General features: G+C 41.2%; 1 protein-coding gene across 2 annotated transcripts in view; it reads left to right on the top strand.

Annotated features, from left to right (window-relative positions):
* The window catches only part of nkain4 (sodium/potassium transporting ATPase interacting 4), a 54,118-nt gene that overhangs the window by 8,452 nt on the left and 23,418 nt on the right, over window positions 1-22,248 (top strand). For both annotated transcript variants that reach the window (XM_085444876.1, XM_085444875.1), the window contains exons 2-4: window positions 11,252-11,389; window positions 12,505-12,585; window positions 20,596-20,796. In XM_085444876.1, coding sequence (XP_085301002.1) covers window positions 11,252-11,389; window positions 12,505-12,585; window positions 20,596-20,796 — 420 coding nt within the window. The remainder of the gene's footprint in view (window positions 1-11,251; window positions 11,390-12,504; window positions 12,586-20,595; window positions 20,797-22,248) is intronic.

Below are 22,248 nucleotides of genomic sequence, written 5' to 3'. Positions count from 1 at the left end.
TTACTGATGCTTTCTCAGTTTTTTTTTTTTTAATGGGTCAGTGTTGCGTGTCCCCACATGTGAAGATGAGGAGGTCCCAGTACATAACCATGCTACCAGTGCAGATGGCAATAACAGCCTTCTTTTGAATATAGTAGCCCTGACTGGAGCGGGCATGGTTATGCATTGGTTAGCACTGTTGCCTCATAAGAAGGTCCTGGGTCAAGACCAGACTGAGGCTTTTCTGTGTCTGCAGTGGTTCTCTCTGGGTACTCCGGCTTCCTCATAGTTCCAAAACACCCATGCATGATTCTGAATTGACTGTAGGTGTGAGTTTCTGTGACCCTAACCCTCCAGGGTGTACCTCTCACCCTGTGACAGCTGTCTTAGTCCTCCACCCGCAACCCTGATTCGGACTAAAAAAAAAAGAATGGTCCTGACTGGAATGTGTTTATAATATACCTCTGTCCGTGATGAGATGTTTAACAGATTAAAGCAGCTAGGTGATGACCTTCACCGTCACGATATTGCTCATGGATGTGAGTTTATAATAATATGAGTGTTTGTCAAAAAACCCATCTCCTTTGTCCCTTGTTGCCCTTTTTACAACTATTTGCAATTTTAATGTCTTCAATTTACTAGACCATTAATTATGTTCTTAGAGAGAAAGCCGTGGACTGGGAAAATGTGACCGTGCACATATGCCCATCCATGCAGAGGCTTGTGCCAGTGTGCCTGTGTGTGTGTGTGTTCCACATCAATGATATTGCAATATTAAGCTATAATGGAGATAGAACTAGAACTATTTGCAAGCCCATTTCTCTCTTTCCATTCCAGTGGTTCCAGTGGTGTCATTTGTTATAGTGTGGCATCGAATAAATTGCTTGGGGAGCACCACAGCTGGGATGACTATCTTGACAGATCATACTCAATTGAATGGCTGCAATGCATATTCATCCCACTCAAATTCCCCCCCCCCACAGTTTTTGGCAGCCTGTCCTTGTTTTACAAGCAGCTGATGACTTCACGGATGTTTTTGCTCTAATTGTGTTTTGTGATCAAATGGTCGGACAGCACGGATGCACGCAGCGTAACTTCCTCTACGGTGGATGAAAGATTACGAGTGATGGTATTATGATGAAAAGAGCAACATTACTGACTCAATTATGGAAAGCAGAGCTGGAGGGTGCAAACTGCTGACAGCTGTTTGCTGTTCTTGACTGCATATTTTTGATGAGAATTTCCTCTGTCGCTGCTAAATTGCCTACTTGTTAACTGGGGCGAAACCTAAACAGCTCTTTGTTAAATCTGGGACATGATGAAGCAGAAGAGCGGAGACGATTGGCTGGTTTAAGCTGCTCCCATTCTTAACTTTTTCTACCATCCCATCTATGGTTGATGTGTTTGGGTTTTAATCACCACTTTATTCTTGTAGTGCTTTTCTTCTATCATCTCCCTAGAAGATGTTGTTACTTTATATTTTTTGCACATGAACCTTTTTTTTAACGTGACCTGATATAATTTATTTCTTTTGGAGATGAAGTAAGATTCAGTCTGCTGTCATTTTTTTCAAGAAAAGCACACATACCCACTAAACTTACATTAAACCTCTGGTCTGAGGCTAAACTCATAAGAGCTGCTACATTTACCTGAAAGATGATGCAGTAAAGTCTCGTTTAACCTTCAATAACGTGAGCATTACTGTCCCTGATTAGCTTAAAAATGTTATCTGAAGGAGGAGAAAGAGGAAGAGATATTGAGCAAGACAGCCATTTACCAGAAACGAGAAGGCTTTCTGGTGTCACAGTGTACACATTTGGGTTATTTCTCAGTGTTAATCACCGAGTCAGCTTCATGACAAACATGTGCTAATTCCTCTCAGTGCTGGCCAATTTTTTCCAGGTGTATTATTCCATTCTCTAAGACTGCATGCATTAAAGGTTAACTATAAAAATATTACCTTACTTGTAACTAAAGATTTGCCAAGAACCTTTGGATGGGCTCAGTACATTTCCACCACGGGGACCAAGGTCTTAGTTAAGTTCTGAGGAAATTATTTTTAGGAATGTCCTGAATACTGTTTCTTTAGGCTCTGGGGCTTCAGTAGTAATCACCATGAAATTTCCAAAGATTAGGTAGGTGATTTTAACATTGCAGCTTCACATTCCTGCCCACTTCAAAACCAGAGAAGCCAAGAGAAATAAAGGTATGCAGAAAACTGATCTTCCATGCCTATTGATGATAGTCTCTCACAGTTGTTGCTTTTTCGTTGAGACAGTATGTCTTGTATGTCTGCTGCGCAAACACTGATTTAAATACATTATAGATTGACTGCTGTCTCATCAAAATCATGTTTAACGTCCATCTAAAAGATTTCTGAGAGTGGATGTAATAATTTTTAAGCAAAGTACAGCAAACTCAAAATAAAAGAAGTACAGGGTGAAGAAACTTCGTAGCAGATGGAGAAATGGAAGTGGGACAACTTTTACCCGTAATGAGGTCAGTGGACAGACAGGCTAAGAACTCTGAGTCTCAGCGTGAACGTATGCTATGAAGTAAGCTTGATTCACTTGAACTGATTAAGCTCAATTACCTGAGCTGGTTGTTGCCTCCAGTCCAGAAGATGTTTAAAACCTGATCCTAAAGCAAACACATGAGAGAGCGAGCACAACAACACAGGGCAGAATCCAAAAAGTTTAAAGTGGTTTGTCACAGTTCAGAGAGAGAGTTAGTTCAAAGCGCTGGCTTTTGTCACGTTTCTTTCAGGAGGGGCAGATTTACGTGCTCCCAGTAGCACTGACAGATTAGCATGTTATTAGTAGTAGGAACACTTACGGTTTTACATATTTCATCTTAAATAAGGTTGATTATTTTTTATATACTTGAAATAGCTTCTTCTTCTTCAAAAAAGAGATGCCCCGAGCACCTCTCTTCCCCTCTCTTTAGCACTGCCACTTAAGCAATTGATATTTAAAGGCACTAGCTTCTCTGTGTTTCATTGTGCAGGCCATATTTCAAACAGTGAAGAAGAAAGTGGCTTATGAAGGCACCCTACCTCTTAATCCCTGTCTCAGCTCTGCTAGACTAGGCACGACCAAGGGCTATCTATCTGTCCAACTCTCCATGTGCCCAATCAAAGCCACACACGCATACACACCACCACCACCACACACATACTGAGATTGGCACCATTAGTTACACTGCTACACAAGGACCAGGCAGCCACCAGAGTATAATAACTTTACCCAGGCAAGAGGTGAAAAATTGGATTGTAGAAAGTTTTTGAGAAGTACTTTAGTGCCTGCTGGGAGTCACGGAATAAAAGACAAGTCAGAGCAAAAAAAGAAAAGATATGACAGCCAGCCTCTGATTCATGGTTTGTCCCTGTTACTGTCCTGCTCCTTATTTAGTCTCAGAGTAAAGCATTTTAGTAGTTACCTCTAGTAACAGCAGTTTGGTCGCACTTCATTTAAGCACGGTGTCTTCTTGGAATCACTGAGGTTCATTTGCATATTGACACACAGACCCAAGATGATGTTCGTTTGACTCTAAACCTGGTCTGTTTCGTTTGTTATTCAGGACTGAGTGAACCTGTGAAAAACGTGTTTAAGGATTGTCCTAATCCACATGGAAAGGGTGATTTCCTGTTTCTCTGATCCACCTGTCTCTCAGTTCTTCCAGAAATTCACAAGAAAAAAAAAAAAAACATGAAAATGACATTTCGGATAAAATGTGCAGCAGAAAAGTTTTCTAATTTGCTGTCTCGTCCAGACCCCTTAGACTAGTATCCCCTCAGGGGTATTTCAATACCCAAATTGGCAACCCCTTTAACGGGGCCATGCAGGAACTCATATTTCAGTTATTAGGTGTGGAAAAGTCAAAAAATTAGAAGAGACAAGCATGAATCTGGACTAGATTTTTTTAATAGTCTGCCATGCTTTGCGCTGACTTTGTCTCTATTCCCAGTAACTTCCAGCAGGCAGGATAGTGCCAGTTAGAGGGCAAGACACACGTGAAACATTAGTGCCTGTTTGAATATTACATACAAATTGGCCCTGTGAGTCTCATTTTATCTGGCTTGCTCTCACTGAGTCGTGTGTTTTTATGCAAGTAAAATCAACCATTAAAGCCAATGAGATAAGAAAACGGGAGATGGCCGAATAAGTAGGAGTTGTCTTTAATTTACCCCTCATATCTCCTGGCTCGCCTCAGTGTTGTCCTTCAGCCTGACAGTGTGAGTCAGAGTTATACGCTTGAACACAGAGGAGTCTGACTCATGCAGCCTAAAGTCATAAAGAATGGACACACGTACACGCACACACACACCTATCCTGATGACACATCTAGTAACATGTTATTAGAGGACATTTCACTGAGGACAAACAGAAAGAGAAACACTGATGTGATCTCTGGTATCTGCAGGCTAAGGTGGGAAGCTGTGGAAATGAGAGGGTCAGCAGTCACCTCTATCTTCTAGCTCGGGGTGGAAATCACACCTAACACCTCACCAGAAATCTGCCCTACTTTCTGGATATCTCGAACTCACGGCAACACGGTTTGAGTTAATAATCATAAACAACTGCCAAGACGGCGCGACACATGTTTCGGTCTCTGTCTGAAACCCCGGTTGGATGCGCAGTCAAAGCACGCTGCCTTTCATTCATTTCAGCCAATTATCTTGAGCACACATACGCGTCTTAATTAGCTCTCAAACGATGCAGATCAAACGTTTTTTTTTCTCCCTCAGACAGGTTCACTCTGATCCCCCACATCACTCTTATGTGTGGCTTGCTTCCTTCTTTCCTTCTGTTGTGGCACATTTAAAAGGTGGCGGTGATTGAAATGTCTTTTGGATTTGATATTCACTAGTTTCATATTGGAGAAAATGGGGTCTATAATGTCGGGCTGTGTTCTTTATTGCTCTGTTTGTGTTTGCTCATGTATGCAGACCTCTAGAGACTGAGTATATTTACCAGCTAAGTGAGAGAAGCAGCAGCACTGAGGTCTGTGTTCCTAATTTGGTATTGCATGGCCATGTAATTGACAGCTTTAAATAGATATTAAAAAGCAGAGAAGAGAGAGAACTCAGAATGGACAGTAGTAGAAGTGTGAGGAGTGCTTGTTGCATCCTGCTGCCGTACCCATCCCATAATTGGCAGTTATTTATAGTGGGAGGAGTGGTATGTGTGGCCAACATGCTTCTCCACATATACACACCCAAAACCAAAATGCACACTAAGAGTTTCCGTCACCCAAGAGGGAGTCATTTGTGCTTGCGAGAGGTCAGTGGGAGGCTTTTACGGGCCGTTATGTAGCCGGCTCAATATTCCTGGAAGAGCATTGGTATCTTTTGATCAAATTCCACCCCACTCTCCAGTAACCCACTCCCTTTGAATTGTGGGCTAATTGTGCTATATAGCTTTTGTGTAAGTGTGTGTGTGTTTGGGGGTGGGCAAAGGCCTTTCTATCCTTGATTGATTGTTGTCATCTTGGTGTATTATTGAGTTAGCAGCTTGCGTGATAGGGCAACTGCAGCTTCTCAGAGGAGAGGACACATACCAACGCGCACACACCCACACATGCCTCATGCCTATATGATCTTTAATTCAATGACTGGTGGAAATAATTCAGGGAAAAGGTCTATGGCTGTGTGTAATAAATACATCATGGGATCTGAATTATGTTTGTTGGATGGATGGTTTTTATGCTTATTAACTAGACTTCTGTCCCAAGCCGCGACAGCAGTCCATGTCAGATAACATATGTGCTGAGGACAGTGTGTGTGTGTGTGTGTGTGTGTGTGTGTGTGTGTATTTTTACATTAGTAAGCAATATTAAAAAAAAAAATCAGTGTCAGGATAAGAATTATTAGGAAACAGTTTAGCATTTTGGCTGGCGCCACATTGCAAAATGGATGTCACGGACAACAGATGGCCATGCGGTAAAGCACACTCTGCTTTCTTGTCTATTTCACTCTAAATGAAACTGTATTTTACATCATGAACATCACATTGCGCTAAATAAGGCAAGAGACTGAAAGCTTTAATGCGTGTTTACTGAGGTTATAAATTACATCAGCAGTGAGGTATTTTTTCCATGGACTTCTATATAATCAGACTTCCTTCTGAATCCAAAGGAGTTGACCTCTGTTACTCATTAGAAAAAAATGCAGCGTTAAGGCAATTTCTGTTTGGTGCTGCTTCTGAAACCCAAATGTAACATCCATCTTCTATACGTAAAAGATAAGTACACCAGTTCAGTTCTAAGGTTTTAGTATTAGGACACAATAAAAAAAAATCAACCGGTCTTAAAATCAGGTAAATACAGCGTCAGATGAACAATAAAACCTGACAAACAATTTAACAAAACCTAAACCACAACGCAGAAGCAGTGGGTGAAAAACTTCTCGCTGATTCCTGAGGAATTAAGAGGGTAAGTAGCAGCCAGATGCTGCTATTTAAATGCACTTGATTCAGTGATCATCAGCAAGCCCGAGCGTCTCTATAGAAGCAGAAGTTTTGAGATTTTGCTTGTTTGGAGCATTCGACTGTCTGTTAACATGATACCAAGGAGAAAAGACATCAGTAATGATCTTAGAGATGCAATTGCTGCTGCCCGTCAATCTAGGAAGCGTTAACAGGCCATTTCCAGACAATTTCAAGTCCATCATTTTACAGAGAGAAAGGAGTGTGTATGTCAGCAAATTCACCCAAAGATCAGAGTGTGCAACACTGCACGCTGTGCGACCCAACAGCAACAATTCTGACTCTACAGACCTCAGTTAGCATGTGAAATGTTGACGGTTATGACAGTATAATTAGAAAAATACTGACCAAATATGCTTTGTTTAGAAGGAGAAAGCCTCTTGTCTCTAAAGAGAATATGGCTTAGGTTTACAAAGTTTAATGTGAACAAACAACAAAACATTTGAAACAATGTCCTTTGGATAGTCAAAACCAAAGTGGAGATGTTTGCCATAATACGCATCACCACAACTGGAAAAGCAAACAGCACATCAGGATTCATGCTTGTTTGGCAGCCACAGTCATTGAGTTGATCATGAACTCTTCTGTTTACCATTTGTTTGACAGCTAAAGCAGCAGGATAATTATGCAAACCAAAGGGTTTGCAAATCTACAACAGACTGGCTGTAAAAGAAAAGATTTAAGGTGTTGCAATGGCCACATTCAAAGTCCAGACCTCAACTTGACTGAAGTGCTGTAGGAGCTTAAGAGAGCTGTGCAGAAATAAATGCCTGCAAACCTGAACTGAAGCCACGTTTTAAAGAATTGTGGGCCAATATTCATCCACAGCGACGTGAGAGACTGATAAAGTCATACAGGAACAGCAGCTTATTGCTACTAAAGGTGGTTCGCCAAGCTGCTGAATCATAGGGTGTACTTTTTCCTCACTGCTTCTGCATTTTGCGTAGCTTAAAAAATGACACACAGCCATTTATCATGTGTTGTTGTTCATCTTATGTCTAATTTAAACCTGGTTTTGTTGTGTTTTTATTTTACGTTGTTATGCATAAAACCTTAGAACTGAAAGATGGTAGACTTGACTGCAGTCTGTGTTCTCTAAACCGACAGATACGCTAAGTTTTAATGAAGAAAATATCTAAAATTACCTCGTGACTTTTCCTCATTCTTTTAGCCTTTTCAGAAATTGTGCCAAGCACACGCAGATAAGACCCCGGGGCTATTTTCACTTATCTAGCCAAAGAGAATAAAAGCTGGTTAATAGAATTTGATCTCTTTTTTTTTTCTTCCACCAGGATTAGCGCACAACATTTTGGGGGAGCTGTATCATCTGTTCTTCCCGTTATTTCTTTTCTTCTCCACCCCACCCACATTTCACTCCCCCACTTAGATAATTATTTTGAGATCAAGGGTGCTCGGGGAGTTCGGAGTAACATATAACTAGATGAAAAATATGAGAAGTCAATTTGTTCTTATTTCAGATTTTCTTGCAACAGTAATAAAGCTCAGTTTTAACCTCAGGGAGAATCCTGGCAAAAAAAATATAGCGCAAGTAACCGAGAGCAGAACAAATATAAAGTGAATACTGGATAAACAGACCAAAGCAAAAAGTTTTGCAATCTTAACTTCCTCTCAACTGAAAGGACAAGAGAAATGGGAGAAAAAAGAAAAAAAAAACGTATAACAAAATGTCAGGCTTTCCCTGTGGAGCTGAGGAAGGCTGACAGGGAGATGGGATATACCTCACACCACCATACAATGGGCTAATATACAGGGTATCATTAGGCAGGAAAGGAGTGCAAGATACTTCAAAGTGCAGCTCCTTCAATACTCCTGCATGTGATTGGCTGCAGGACTTTGTGTTCATCGGCCTGGAGCACAAGCCTGGATAACTAGAGCTGATATCCATCCTGCCACATGAGAAGTACAGCGCATTAATTCATTTAACCATTACACAATCAATTATGGATTTAAAAAAGCTGCTTTTTAGAAAGTCATCTGTATCAACTTCAAGAGCCTGTTTTAAAAAGCTCCTTTAAAACCACAAACAGTACATGTTTGCTTGTCTTCCATTAAGTTTATTATTAAAATTTAAAATTTATTATTGATCGGCCTGAGGTATCGCATTAAAATCATTGATCAGGCTTAAAACTGGGTCTCTTTCATGTTTGATTGTAGCCAGTGTGATGCAGGAGTAGCACTTGATTCTTATTAACCTTCTCTTATGTCTTCACAAAATAGGGAGGGATTAATTCAGATATTTATCCAGACGTGCATATAAAAGTCATAGCTGAATTATAACTCCAATAATGGGGTCTGGGTCAAGCCGGCAAACACTTCAAACAAATTAACTGCAGCCTATAGCTGCATCTAATTTTTGCTGAAGTCCTCATGCATCAGTTTTATTTAGCTCTCTAACCGTGACCCAGAGCTGGCCAGAAGATCTATGACTCCTGATTTTATTCATTCCCTCCAGGCTTTCTCAATTCTGGGGATAGACAGAAGTTATCAGGAGAGTTGGGGAGGCTCAGTCGTCTTGCATTAGCATATGTTGTTTGTGATTTTTTTTTTCCCCCTTTATCCTTTCCCATCTCTCTGAGTTTATACCATGTATTTCAAATTCAAATTCAAATTTTATTTGTCACACACACACAACCATAAGCAGTATGACATGGGGGTGAAATGCTTGTAGCTGTACAATGCCCGACCATTAAATGACAGAAAAAAAGTTTTACAATATTTACAATTTACAGTTTACTACAGAATTTACAAATTAACTTAGGAATTTACAGTAAAGAATGTGCAAATAGCAGAAGAGATTATAAAGATTATAAAGATTATAAATTATAGGAATTATAGGATTATAGGAAATGTGTGGTGGTGCGTGTGTGAGAGTCCAGTCTTATAGTGACGTGTGTGGGAGAGTCCAGTCCTACACCTGGTTCAGGGCCCGAATAGCCTGGGGGAAGAAGCTCCTCCTCATTCTCTCTGTTTTGGCCTTAAGGGAGCGGAAGCGCTTCCCAGACCTCAACAGTGAGAAGAGTCCATTGTTGGGATGGGAGAGGTCCATCATAATCTTCCTAGCTTTGGACTTACACCGCTTGGTGTAGATGGACAGCAGGTCAGGGAGCTCTGATTGAATAATGCGTTCGGCTGAGCGCACCACTCTTTGCAGATCTCGTCTGTCCTGCTTGGTGCTGTTCCCAAACCAGGTGCAGATGTTTGCCGTCAGGACGCTCTCGATGGTGCAGGAGTAGAAGTTCTTGAGCACCTTCAGTGGCAGATGGAAGTCTCTAAGTCTTCTGAGGAAGAAGACTTAGAGACTTAGACCCCAGCATTTGCCCGATCTGTCTCAGTTTTCCAGCCATCTTTTCTTGTCTGTTGTCTTATTTTCATGTGCATGAAAAGTGCAGTTCGTGGGGATGTTCGTTGACTTTGGCATGGTAAGGCTTGATGCAGTTCACTCACCTCTCCCTTTTGTCACTTCACACCCTGCCTGTGGACTTATTCCCCTCGTTCATTTTTAATTATCACTCAGTGTTTGATCTTCTCCCTCCCCTCCCTGTCACAATGTCTCATTGAGTTTCTAGTAACATTTCCATTACATCAAGGAGCGCAGCCACCGTGGTGTATGGAGTGTGGTGTGTGTGTGTGCTTGATGGGTTCTTCCTATCTTTGAGGCAGCAACAAGATTTCTCCCTCTCTCATCCATCTTCAAGCGCTTGGCTGTAAATGACATGTCAGCACCCAACGAAACACATCATTGGTTGAGACACACACACACACACACGCACGCACGCACGCACGCACGCACACACACACACACATTGGGAATGGAGTGGAATTGGATTGGCAATGGAATTTTAATTAAGCGGTTTGCACCCTCTCCCTGTATTTTCCAGCAAATGGCATGCTAATTGCGTTGATGCAAATAGGGCCTGCTACTCTTGAAAGTTCAGCTTGCTTTGTTTTGTGTGTTTTTTTTTTTTTTTTCATGTCACAAAATACTGCACAGAAAGATTGGAGCTACAAAGAAAGGTGAAAGAGACTGATGTCCTCTTCAAACAAAAAAGAAGAAATAAAGCAAAAACCAAAGACATCATACTAGAACAAATCTTTATTTAAACGTAACTAGCCTTAAAACATTATTGATGCAGGACTAAGAATGATTACTGTACTGGGAAAACTGTGGAATTTCTCTTCTTTTTTTAAAAATTGTAGATGGTTTTACTTTTCTTGTGCATGTGAATATTCGTTGTTGTTTGTAAGCACATACCGTAAGCTCACTGCAGTGGTATTATTAAGGAAGGCCCACACCTCCCATAAAGATCCCAGAGCATTCTCTTTCCTGGCAGGCATTGGCAGAAAGGTTGGAAATAGTGATCTAGTCCATGGCTCAGCAGGGGCTGAATCAATAAATCTGTCATTGTTTATTTTATAAAACTTCTGCCCCCCCACCACCACCACCCCACCCTGGGTGCTTCCATCGTTTGAGGCTAAACTCTCAAGCTGTTCATGTCAAGTGGCTCAGTGTCTCCTTTGAGGGAGACACATGTTGTTTTCAATAAACCAAGAGCAGCACAGGCTCGTAGTGTTTATCTTGATTCTTTATTATTATTAATTATTGCCCGTTGGTGTTTTCCAGATTTAAGTAATCAGGTTTCATTTCTTGCAGTTCCCTGCAGCCTCGAGAAAGACGGTTTTCTTCCATTGCATGTTAACCTGACTTTCTTCTTCTTCTTCTTCTTCTTCTTCTTCTTCTTCTTCTTCTTCTTCTTCTCACCCTTTAGGTGTTGGCTTTAGAAAGACAGATCTTTGACTTCCTTGGTTACCAGTGGGCCCCCATCCTCGCCAACTTCTTCCACATCATCATCGTTATCCTCGGCCTCTTTGGCACTATCCAGTACCGGCCACGCTACATTGTAGTGGTGAGTGCACATAAATAAATCACATTTGTCTTGCAGTTCAGTTGAAACTCTGTACAGTCTCTCACATAATCCTATTTTTTGTGGGGGTTTTGCATCACTTTGCGTCTGCTCTCTGTCTGTGCATGTACCATACCTCGGACATGTTGTTGCTTTTCAGTTGTGCTGCACTCTTTTGTGCATTGTGCGACACCCTTAAATCACTCTAATCCCTTGGTAATTAGGCCTAATTAAAGGGGGTGGGATCTTGAGGGGGTGGTGGGCCACTAAGGAGCTCATCAGATTTATACACGGCTTCAAGTTTGGGGACAGAGAAGGTCGTTCTTTAAAGCGCAGTGGAATGCATATGCAGCTTGTTCATTACTTTGCCAGAAAGCACCACTACAAGGCTTTATAAATGCACTTTTACGCACGTCGGTTTTTATTTGACAACGTAACGTTCATCTAAGGCATTAAAAGCCTGTTCTGAGCAGCATTAGTGGAAGCACAGATGGCGATGTTAATGACAGGAAAAGACTGGAGGAGTGTGCAACAGATACAGAGAACAGAATAAATAAAGAGAGGCAGGGGAGGATAGATTGAAGCCACGCAGGATAAAATGAAGACACAGAGGAAGCAGGAATTGAAGGGAGGGGAGGAAGGAGGAAAAGTTTCAGCCATTGTCTATTGTCAGATGGAAAATGGAAGAGTGCAAGCTAAGGGGTTCCAAGATCTAACACGAACATTTTTACAGGGGCGCTGATTTGCCCTTTACTCTTTCGCTGACATTTTAAATACACAGTTCATCATGAGTCAGAGGATTTGACAATCTTCACTGTGATGAGTCTGTTAGTGAATACCGCTCAGTAGCACTCTATAGCTGTCAACAGTTGGCTGTCTAAGCGTACAATTTTAGAAGTGGTTTAGTTTTGAGCTTCACTCAGCTCTTAAAAACCTGCAGCCCCCTTAGGGCTCAGATAGACTTGCTGAACTTACTGGCATCATGAAGAAAAAAAAGAGGTCTTCCATATAAATTTGTGTGTGTATAGTGTCTGCATGTGTATAGAGCTATGTAGGTTTGAAAGCCCAGTGGCCACAACCTTTTCTTTGTTTACTAACAGTTTTTTATTCCCCTCCAGTACACGGTATGGGCCGCGATCTGGGTAGCCTGGAACGTCTTCATCATCTGTTTTTACCTGGAAGTAGGAGGCCTGTCCAAGGTGAGAATGTCAAAATTCCAGCCTAGCTGTTTTCTCAGGATCTTCCTTCATGTGTCTTCGTCCCATTGAAGCGTTACTGTTTGTGCCTGAGATAAATGTTTGTTATGTATGTGCACATGCAGGTGGATGGAAACATTCCCACTTTTTTTAATTAATTATTAAAAAATGTGACTTGTAAGATGTACCCCTAATACTTTCTGAGTACTAAATAAAAGCGTAACATAGTAGCCAAACCTGGTCAGTGAGCCAGCTAGCAACGAAATTATGAGAGAGAAAGGGCCGGGAATATACATTCAAAATGCGAGTGATGGTGTTGTTTGAAATCCATTGTAGCACTGATGATAAACCAAAAATAAAAATCACAAGTTAACTTGCCAGATATATTTATATAACTGACCCATAGAATATGGGTAAAACGCCCATGCGCAGTGCCTTTGTTTTCATATGCACATGGCGGAAAAAAAGCATGGCGGCGACAGAGAATGTGAAGGGCAAAAGCGGATCGTTGAATGAAACAGATGAACCACAATTGGTTTGTAAAAATGGTGCCAACTTCAGTAGTGTGGAACTGGTTTCGTTTTCATCCGTCAGATACCCACCAAAGCACAGTTTTTGGTAGAACATGCAAGCGGGCCGAAAAACCTGGGGCTGCACAGCGTCAACGCATTAGCACCGTCCAGTAGGGCTGTTCGATATAACGATATATATCGGATGACGATATAAAAACGTCTATCGTTTCATTTTACGCTATCGTTTGTTTCGTGGTGTCGCAAAATAAACTGTTTACGGCAATATTTTTTCATCGTTTTGATGGCCACTGTAGTGGCTATATTAATTTCTTAAAGTTCTCTCTTTCTCTTATATTTTATATAACCACACTACAGACGGACAAGCGCCTGTTTTTATGCGTTGTCGTTAGCAACAACAACGGTAACACCATTGCGTGTCCGCTTGTTTATGTTCCACATAAACCTTTCACAATAAAGCTCAAGATCCTGTTGAGACTTTTCAAAATAAACTGAATCACGTGAAAGAGCAGATTATTTACGGATGAGAAGTAAAAAAGAGCCGCCAGGTGCTAAAAAATAAACCTTCGACTCAAACGTTAGAACAGGCTTTTCCCCGCAGCACGCTGTGTAATAAATACTCACAAAGAAAACGGCGGCCGCTACAACTTAAGTCTAGAAATGTATAGTTTCATGCATCTGTTAAAACACTCGACTCCAGCTACATGACGCGCAGCTGGAAACACTTCTCGCAAGTCGAGCTGCCCGAGATTCACAGAATTTACAGAAAATGTTGCAATTTTGTGATTTATATCGTTATCGGACGATAGAATTCTTATATCGGGATATGAGATTTTGGTCATATCGCACAGCCCTACCATCCAGCCCCACGCACGGGCCGATCCGCGTTAACTGGCTAACGGAGATTTGCTGCGTTAACGCGCTTATGGCGTTAACGTCATTTTAATGAGATTAACGCTGACAGAACTAGTTTTAATACGACTTTGGCAAGCTACGAAGCTGCAACTCTTGATGGATTGTTGGAGCATTACGGCTACCGTAGTCAGGAGCCTGGTGGATTAATACGTACTGTGCTTCAACATAATATTACCGTATTGTGTGTGTTTAACCTCCGTTAAGTTTTGTGGATATTATACATGGTTATGCAGAGGGTATGTCGGCCAATTTCCACTGGAAATGCCTTTTGGTTAAACTGTCAGCAAGGAATTTGCTTTTGCACTGTTAAATTTTTATATAGCTTTAATGCACATAAAAAACAGCTGCTTGTTTAAGTGAAAATACAAGAGTTTCTGCACAATGAGCTATAATGTGTACATATGCCTCACTTTAGTTATGTTACCAGGTGCAGACCTGGACGTCTTGAATCCTTGCTTTCTTTCCTTTGCTTTTGTTTAAGGCCATTAAAATTTTTTGCATTTCTTTTTTGTTGACGCTTTTGTTTTGCAGGTGTTCAGTTTGAGTTGTTCAGTCTGGTACAATCTGTGTTGATATGATGAGCAGAGAGTGGGTTAAATCCTGTAAGGGTAACTGTCAGGTTCTGGTAGGTGTGTTCTCTAACCATGTTGGAAGGCATTTGTTTTCAAAAACCACACTTAGATAAGGTTTAAAATCTTATTTTTGTTATTCCACTCGAGGACAGAGGGTGAAATCTCTGTGAAAGGCTAGCTAATTAAATTTTTAGTGTTTTCAAATTTGAGGTTTGATTACAAATTCCAAAAGAGAAAGGGTGCAGTTGTCCTGAGAGCCAGGACAGATGAAGGCAAAGATGGTTCTCTGGAAAAGAAGCCACAAAAAAAGCCTCAAGTAATAGTTTTCCTGAAAATGATTCAGCTTCCTTTTGACCTTGTGCCAGTGCTGTTGCTTTATTGCACCATGCAGGCTGCACCTATAAGAATTGTTGCCATGTAATATAAAAGCATAATTAAGGCTTCTTGAGCTTTATCGGCACTGAACACATATTTCAGCTTTAATTAGATATGATGCATTGCCGCCAGGTCTTTTCTGCCTGAACAAGCCCGAAGGCCTTGGTGAGAATAACAGTGAAGGCAGAGTAAACACAATTACTTGCAGTGTATAATGAATGTGTGACACAGCCATCTATGAATCCACTCTCTGAACAAATCACTCCCTTGAGGATTCTGTACAATATTCACCCACAACAGCAACACCCCCAGCATGTGTGTGTGCATGTATGTGTGTGTTTTCTTATATTTGGCTGGTGCGTTTCTGTCGACCTGTGGGTTACCCTGCTGTGTTTCAAGTGGAAGCTTAAATGTAATAGGTCAATAATCAGGAACAATCCCTCCCAAAGCAGTGTGAAACCCACACACATGCATACTTTTGAGTTCTCTGTGGCTGGATCCCCTGTGGTTCCTCAGCACAGATCAAATTGGTATTCAACCAGACAAAGGCAAGTGTTTGGGTTGTCACCTTCACTCTACCCCCCTCCTCTTTCCCTCTTTCTCCAAGTGTTTTCACTTTGTTCATTGTGCCTTTGAGAGATATATATAGATATCTATATATAGATATACATACATACATATATATATATATATATATATATATATATATATATATATATATATATATATATATATATATAAAAAAAAAATATTTTTTTATTTATTCTAAACTTATAAAGCCTAGAAAATGCAGCTCCTCTCCACTCCACTTCACTAATGGGTAGCTTGTCCAGTTGCAGGCTTGACCGTTGAGAATAATGAATTCTTGTCGGCAGTGTTCATCTGACACCTGCTCAGACAGCCAAAATGAGTTTCAGAAACACCTTCCCAGGCAGGCTCTGGCGACTTTGTCATTGTGTGATAGTCCTTGGCTCCATCAATTGTGTCTGTCTCTCACTGCGAATGTCTTTGTGCGTCCGCTGGGTGTGCGTGTGGCGGTTGTGATTTTTTTTGCATGGTTCCTGCTAGAATAATGAGGCTTGTAGGGGACAGCTGCTCGGGGCTGAGGCTGGGCATTAACCCGACAGATGGAGCCGGCCTGGGCTCCAAGCTCTGCATATGGTGGCCAGGAGAAAGGCTGGCTAATGGAGCACACACACGCACACAACCATATCCCATGCACACATGCATGGCCAAACTTGACACACAGGACCCTAACACATTTTATCATAAAACAGCGTCAGCTAATTTTATCTGGCTTGCTCTGAGTGATGTTGACAGAACTTTACTGGAGGGTGTGCATGTGTTTGTGTGAGTGGTGTGTGCTAGCCAGACCCTCAAAGTGAGGGGGCAGGTTGTCAGAGTCATATGCCACATGCTCTGTCACCTCCTATTGATCCCTTATCCCCTCCCCCATGGTACAGCACAGACTGACAGACAGACCCCTGCTACTCTGCACGCACCTCTGTTTTAAAGAGTCCCTGGTCATTCACAGTCTTAATTCTCTCTCATGCTTTGCACACGAGACACTGGTTCACAGAAAATTGACATTTTACCCTTTTTTTCTGAATTTTTTTCAGAGGGGTTGTACATAAAAATGGCAGTGTCCAAATTAGTTGGACCACACATTAAAAAGACTTCAGCCAGCCAGATGTCTAGTACAAAATCTGTGTAATGTTCAATTTAACTCATAAAGGAAACATTTTGTCCTGACTCATTCCTGGCAGCTTCTCGCCTAAATCAAACCTGTAGATTTAACGCAGCTCAGATAGTGTCCAAACCTGCAGACACTGTCCGAAATTGACATGTGACTAATATTGCCTAATACTTACAGTAAATACTTTCCTAATCTTAGTTTTATCTGGTCGGAAAGTGAAAGGACAATTATTTATTCTTCCTGTAAGAATAAAAGTGCTGCACAGTAGAGAAATCTGAAAACTCTACTTTTGTGTTTATCATAAATATGCCTACCTCTGTGATCGCTTAATTTATTTTGACGAAAGCAGCTGATCACAAATTACAGTTTTTGAGCTTTTGTGATGTTCAGTCTGTTGTCCGTTCTTCTGCAATTCACAAAAATCCCTGCTCCTCCTACAGCATTGGACAGATGTTAGTCAAATGGGATTAAGTTCTCCTTTATGTGACTGTGTGTGAGCTCCCTCGACTTCCCATTAGTTTTGGTTTTTTTAAATCAATTTTTAGTGTTTTTTTTCTCCTCTATTTTCTTATCTTAAAACAATAACTCGGACAAATTTTCATACCGATCCACCTTAGTGTGAACGGAGCGTGAAACTTTACCCTCTGCCTCTCTCTGTCACTCATCCCCAGCACACACTGTGTCTGCTGACTGTGTTTTAGAGATGATAGAAGACCACCGCGAGCACTTTCTTTCCAGCTCATGAATCAATATGCGGCTCACGGTGTGTGCTCACGGTTGTGAAATTTAAGTAAATTCGAGACTAATCAGAACTAGAAGAATCTAAAGCATCTAAGCAGGTTTATTTCCCCAATGCGATCACTCAAGCATAGTTTCTAATCTTTTTATTTCACAAACGACAAATTAAATAAGAGCCTAATCATTTCGACGTTTAGCCTCATAGACTGCCTCGTGTTCCTAGTATTCCTCTAACAGAGCTGTCTCTAAATCTCTATTGACTTTTGTTAGAGAAAATAGTTTGAGTAACATCAGTAGACTAATCTTAAATCTATGATATGGGGGGATTGATTTCTGCTTTGGGGTGCTGGAAGCATAACAATAACACTCCTGACAGTAAGTTGCCCAAAGCCTCTTCAGTATCGACTGCTGACGTAATGCAGTTGTGAGCATGGCTACAGCTGGGATAGGGATGGTTCCCTTCGCTTGCAGGATCCATCAGTGGCATCTGTCAAGTCATTAGTCCTCACAATCCTATCTATTGACCTTCAGCTGTCCTTGTTTTTGTGACTGTTGAGAAAATGACAGAATGATGGCAAAATAAAATAAGAAACTGAGGGGGATGATAGGTAATCTACAAGAAGAAAGAGTGATAATATCAGCATCATGATTAATATTTTTCTGACTCCTTGAAGACTTTGCTACTGACTGCACAGATGGATTGGTGTTTATGTGGCACTTTTCTGGTGTTATTGACCACTCAACGTGCTCTAACACTGCGAGCCACATTCACACACTTTTTTTTTTTGTGCTTTCTTCTATGCACGCAAATGCCTGTCTTAGGTGCACATTTAGATTTGATATCTTGGCATGTGGACTACAGCTTCTGGGGACTGGAACCCCTAAACATCTGAATCCTGAGCCGGAAGATCGGTGTTCCTGAGCCAGTTCTGCCCCTGCTCTTATAATCTGGTTATATTATGATGTATGTGTTGTTGATGTGTCCATGTATGTGCCAGTGGGGGTTGATAGGAATCAGATGTTTCCTGACAGCACTTGGCAACGTTAATAATGCATGTCTTGTCACTGAGGGGCAGATGCAAGGTTAGATTGCTGTATCGGGGTATTGATTTGTGTGTGTGTTTGGTTGTGTGTGTGTCCATGAGCTCATATGGTTGTGTAAAAATTGAGCAACACCGTGCAGACTTCTATGCATAAAAAAGTTTTCTCCAAAAGCTGCAGTATTGCTGTAGTATGGCTTAAGAATTTATAAACCTCACATAAACAGCAGATCTCCTGGCTGAGACTTATGCACATATTAATAATATTTAGTTCAGCCAAATTCTGAAATATTATTTGTCTAGTCCGGCAGTTGTTTTTGATTTTACTCGATTAAATGTAGGATATAAGCCTCTGAAGATTTCTCTGTTCAACCCAAGACAATTGAGGTCCAGAGAGAGGAGTGCATTTTTAAGATGTCAACAGAAAGATGGCATTAATATTATCATTTATGCTGGGTTTTTTTTTCTTTTTCAGAAAGTAGTTCCATAAAAAGGGACTGAGATGTTTCCAAGTTATCCTGAGAAACAAGCAGCTTCTGGAAAGGCACATAGATGATTTGAAATTATGACATTTTTAATGTTTTTAAACTATAAATGCTATTTTATTTACGTCAAATATAGTGATGGAAGCAGACATTTGAAAAAATAATGCAAACAATAACTGTTTACATGGAGAGATCGCACTTTTTCTAAGTGGTAGAATGTGTTTTTTGGTATGACAAGTTCAGTCCACTCAGTATATAATGCCATGAAAATGTGCTCATACTAAATACCTGACATACATGTGATGTACGGTCACTTATTGTATTAGATGAATGTGTTCATCTGTGTGCAGACATGGTCACGACAACCTCCTGAAGTTCAAATCCAAGTATGAAAGAAAGGTGATTTAAGTGACATGTGACACACAGTGACACGGTTGTTGGTGCCAGACGAGCTGGTGTGAGTATTTCAGAAACTGCTGATGTACTGGGAAGAGAAATTATCTAGTGAATGGTAGTTCTTTGGGAGGTTGTTCTTAGTTAAGGACAGAGATTAGAGGAGAATGACTAGACTGCTTGTTTTCACAATTTGACATAAAAAAAATGAAATCCATTCTGGATTGTATCAAAGTTTAAGAGTAGTGGTGATGTAATGGTGTGGAGGATATTTTTTGGCACACTTAGACCCCTTAGTACTAACTGAACATCATGTAAATGCAACAGCCTATCTGAGTCTTGTTGCTGGCCATGTCCATTCCATTTAAGACAACAATATACCCATCTTCTTATGGCTACTTCCAGCAGGATAACACGCCATGTCACAAACTCAAAACACACACACTGGTCCAATGTACTCAAATGGCCTCCACAGTTACAAGATCTCAATCCAATAGCTTTGGGGTGTGGTGGGATGGGAGATTTGCATCAGATCTGCAGCAACTGTGTAATGCATCAATATAAACCAAAATCTTTGAGGAATGTTTCCAGCACCTTGTTGAATCTATGCTACAAAGACTTAAAGCAGATCTGAAAGCATCAGTTGGTCTAAACTGGTACTAGCAGGGTGTACCTAATAAAGTGGTTGATGAGTGTACCTTCGCAATCCCTTCAATGCTACAGCGAGGTCAAAATTTAAGAATTTTTGCACTAAAACGTTAGTGTTGAGTTATTTGGTGGATTGCCTTCAAATGAACCAGATGCTCTGCAGCTGGATGAAGTGTAATAATTGTCACCACTATGTTTGCCTGAAGGGTTTTTTAAACCACATTTTCCTGGTTGTGATTTTCTATTAGTCAAAGCTGCACTGGCATAACGTTGACATGCTAGCACACTAAGGAAAGACGGTGAACATGTTGTTATATTGTGTTTTGAGAACCAGCTCAATGCAGCGCTAACATAAGTAAGGCTTTGGAGAGTCATTAGCAGTCTAAAGATGCTTGTCTGTAATTTTATGAACCAACCCTTTCAGCAAAGGATTACAATCATAAAAAGTCTTCCAACAGCTTCTGTAAGTTTCCAAAGTTAAGCTCCCTGCCTTTTGAGCATCGGTGCTTTGGTTGCTTTGAAAGCCAGCCTTGGATTCCTTATAAAAAATACATGAATGTGCTTAATAACGAAAGAATACAGTCCTAGCAAAGAAGTTAATGTTTTTCCTTCTCCTTCCAGGACAGTGACCTGCTAACATTTAACATCTCAGCTCATCATTCCTGGTGGAGTGAACATGGCCCCGGCTGTGTGCGGAGAGAGATGCCACAGGCTCCTGGGGTCCATACCACGGAGAGCCACTCCTACATCACTGTCATGGGCTGCTTCGTGGACTATCAGTACATTGAGGTCATGCACAGTGGGGCACAGATTCTTGTTGCTGTGAGTACAAGTTAACAATACCCGCTGACATTATGCACATTAAAATACCGTTCATACGCTGAGTCTAGATGGCCAGGACTTCATTGTATCACAGTAAGTTGGATATCTGTGAGTTAAATGTGAACAGAATAGAAAGGAAGGTGATGTTTTTGTCTTACTTTAAGCTTAAGTTATTTTGTCCGGGACAGCTTCCTCTGCCCTGGTCTCCAAATGAAAAATTGCTCAGTTGTTTTGTCTGCTGAGGCTCAGACTTGCCAGATGCTAACAGGTTACTCAAACACTGGAAGGACTGTTATTGTTCTCTTTATAAGCTCTGTATCAATTCGCCAAAAACTCCCATCCTGCCAGCATGGACATTCTCTCACACACACACACACACACACACACACACACACACACACACACACACACACACACATATATGACCGACTGCCCCAATCCTGGATGGGTGCCAGGGCACTCTTGGTGACCAGCTCTGCAGGAAGTTTTGGGTTCAAGACACGCACAATGGCACAGATTTACTCACACTAACAGTCACTTACCCTCTGACTCCACCGTGACACACCCACACCTATTTTTCACAGTTATTGTCACTTTAATACATGTGGAGTAGTTAATGTTGGCAGTAGGTGACAGACAGAAAGAGAGAGTGAACACACAGTGATGTTGTCAGCCTTGAACTACGATGTACCAGTGTGTTTCAGAGTCCTGTTGATTTTATCTAATGCTGGAATTATTTACAACACTTATTTACAAAGTGTCGTGAATGCAGTTTGATAGATTGGAAACAAGCAAAGGGACCCAGCCATGAGAAGCACTGGATTTTACCATTCATCCCATGGCCCCCACGGAGAAGGATAATAAAATGGCTGGCCTCACTTTACAGCCCCGGCACTCTCGCTGAACCTCATTACTACTTGCATTATGCACAGTGAATTGGTTTATCCTTCGCCTTCGTTGGATTTCTACTCCACATGAGATGGCAACACCCTTTTGCCTGCAATTTACATGAAATTGTTCAACCAAGCATTCAACTGCAACTCCACGGGACTCGTTCCCTAGAGGAGCAGGGAAATTGGTACTGAAATCTTAGCGTCACGAGTGACATCGTTTTCCCTGTATCCCCACTTCCTCTCCGGGTAAATGCAGGGCTCTGCTTAGGAAAATTGAATCCTTTTGAGATGTCCACTGTTGTTTTGGTTAGTCCCCTTTTCCTCTCTCGCTGGAAAACGGGGCCAGACGGGGAAAAAGAAAGAGCTGAAGGGATGGTTGAAAAGAAAAGGAAGAAAGTGGGGTGTCCCTTTGTCTTTGTTAGAAGGGTTTCAAGGTCGCAGTGAGAGACCATTAAATATTTAGTTTGGGCTCCAAGGAGCATGTTTCATTAAGTTGAAAAATGTGGATCCATCGGCCAATAATGGAGGCATCGCTGTCATCTATCAGCTCAGATTTGTC

This window comes from Copadichromis virginalis, linkage group LG20, assembly GCF_057382275.1.
Source record: "Copadichromis virginalis isolate Kocher_CV1m ecotype Utaka linkage group LG20, C_Virginalis_male_GT1.1, whole genome shotgun sequence".
NCBI classification, from domain to species: Eukaryota; Metazoa; Chordata; class Actinopteri; order Cichliformes; family Cichlidae; genus Copadichromis; species Copadichromis virginalis.
Note: the sequence above shows the minus strand (reverse complement) of the source record. Positions and strands in the feature narration are given on the sequence as shown.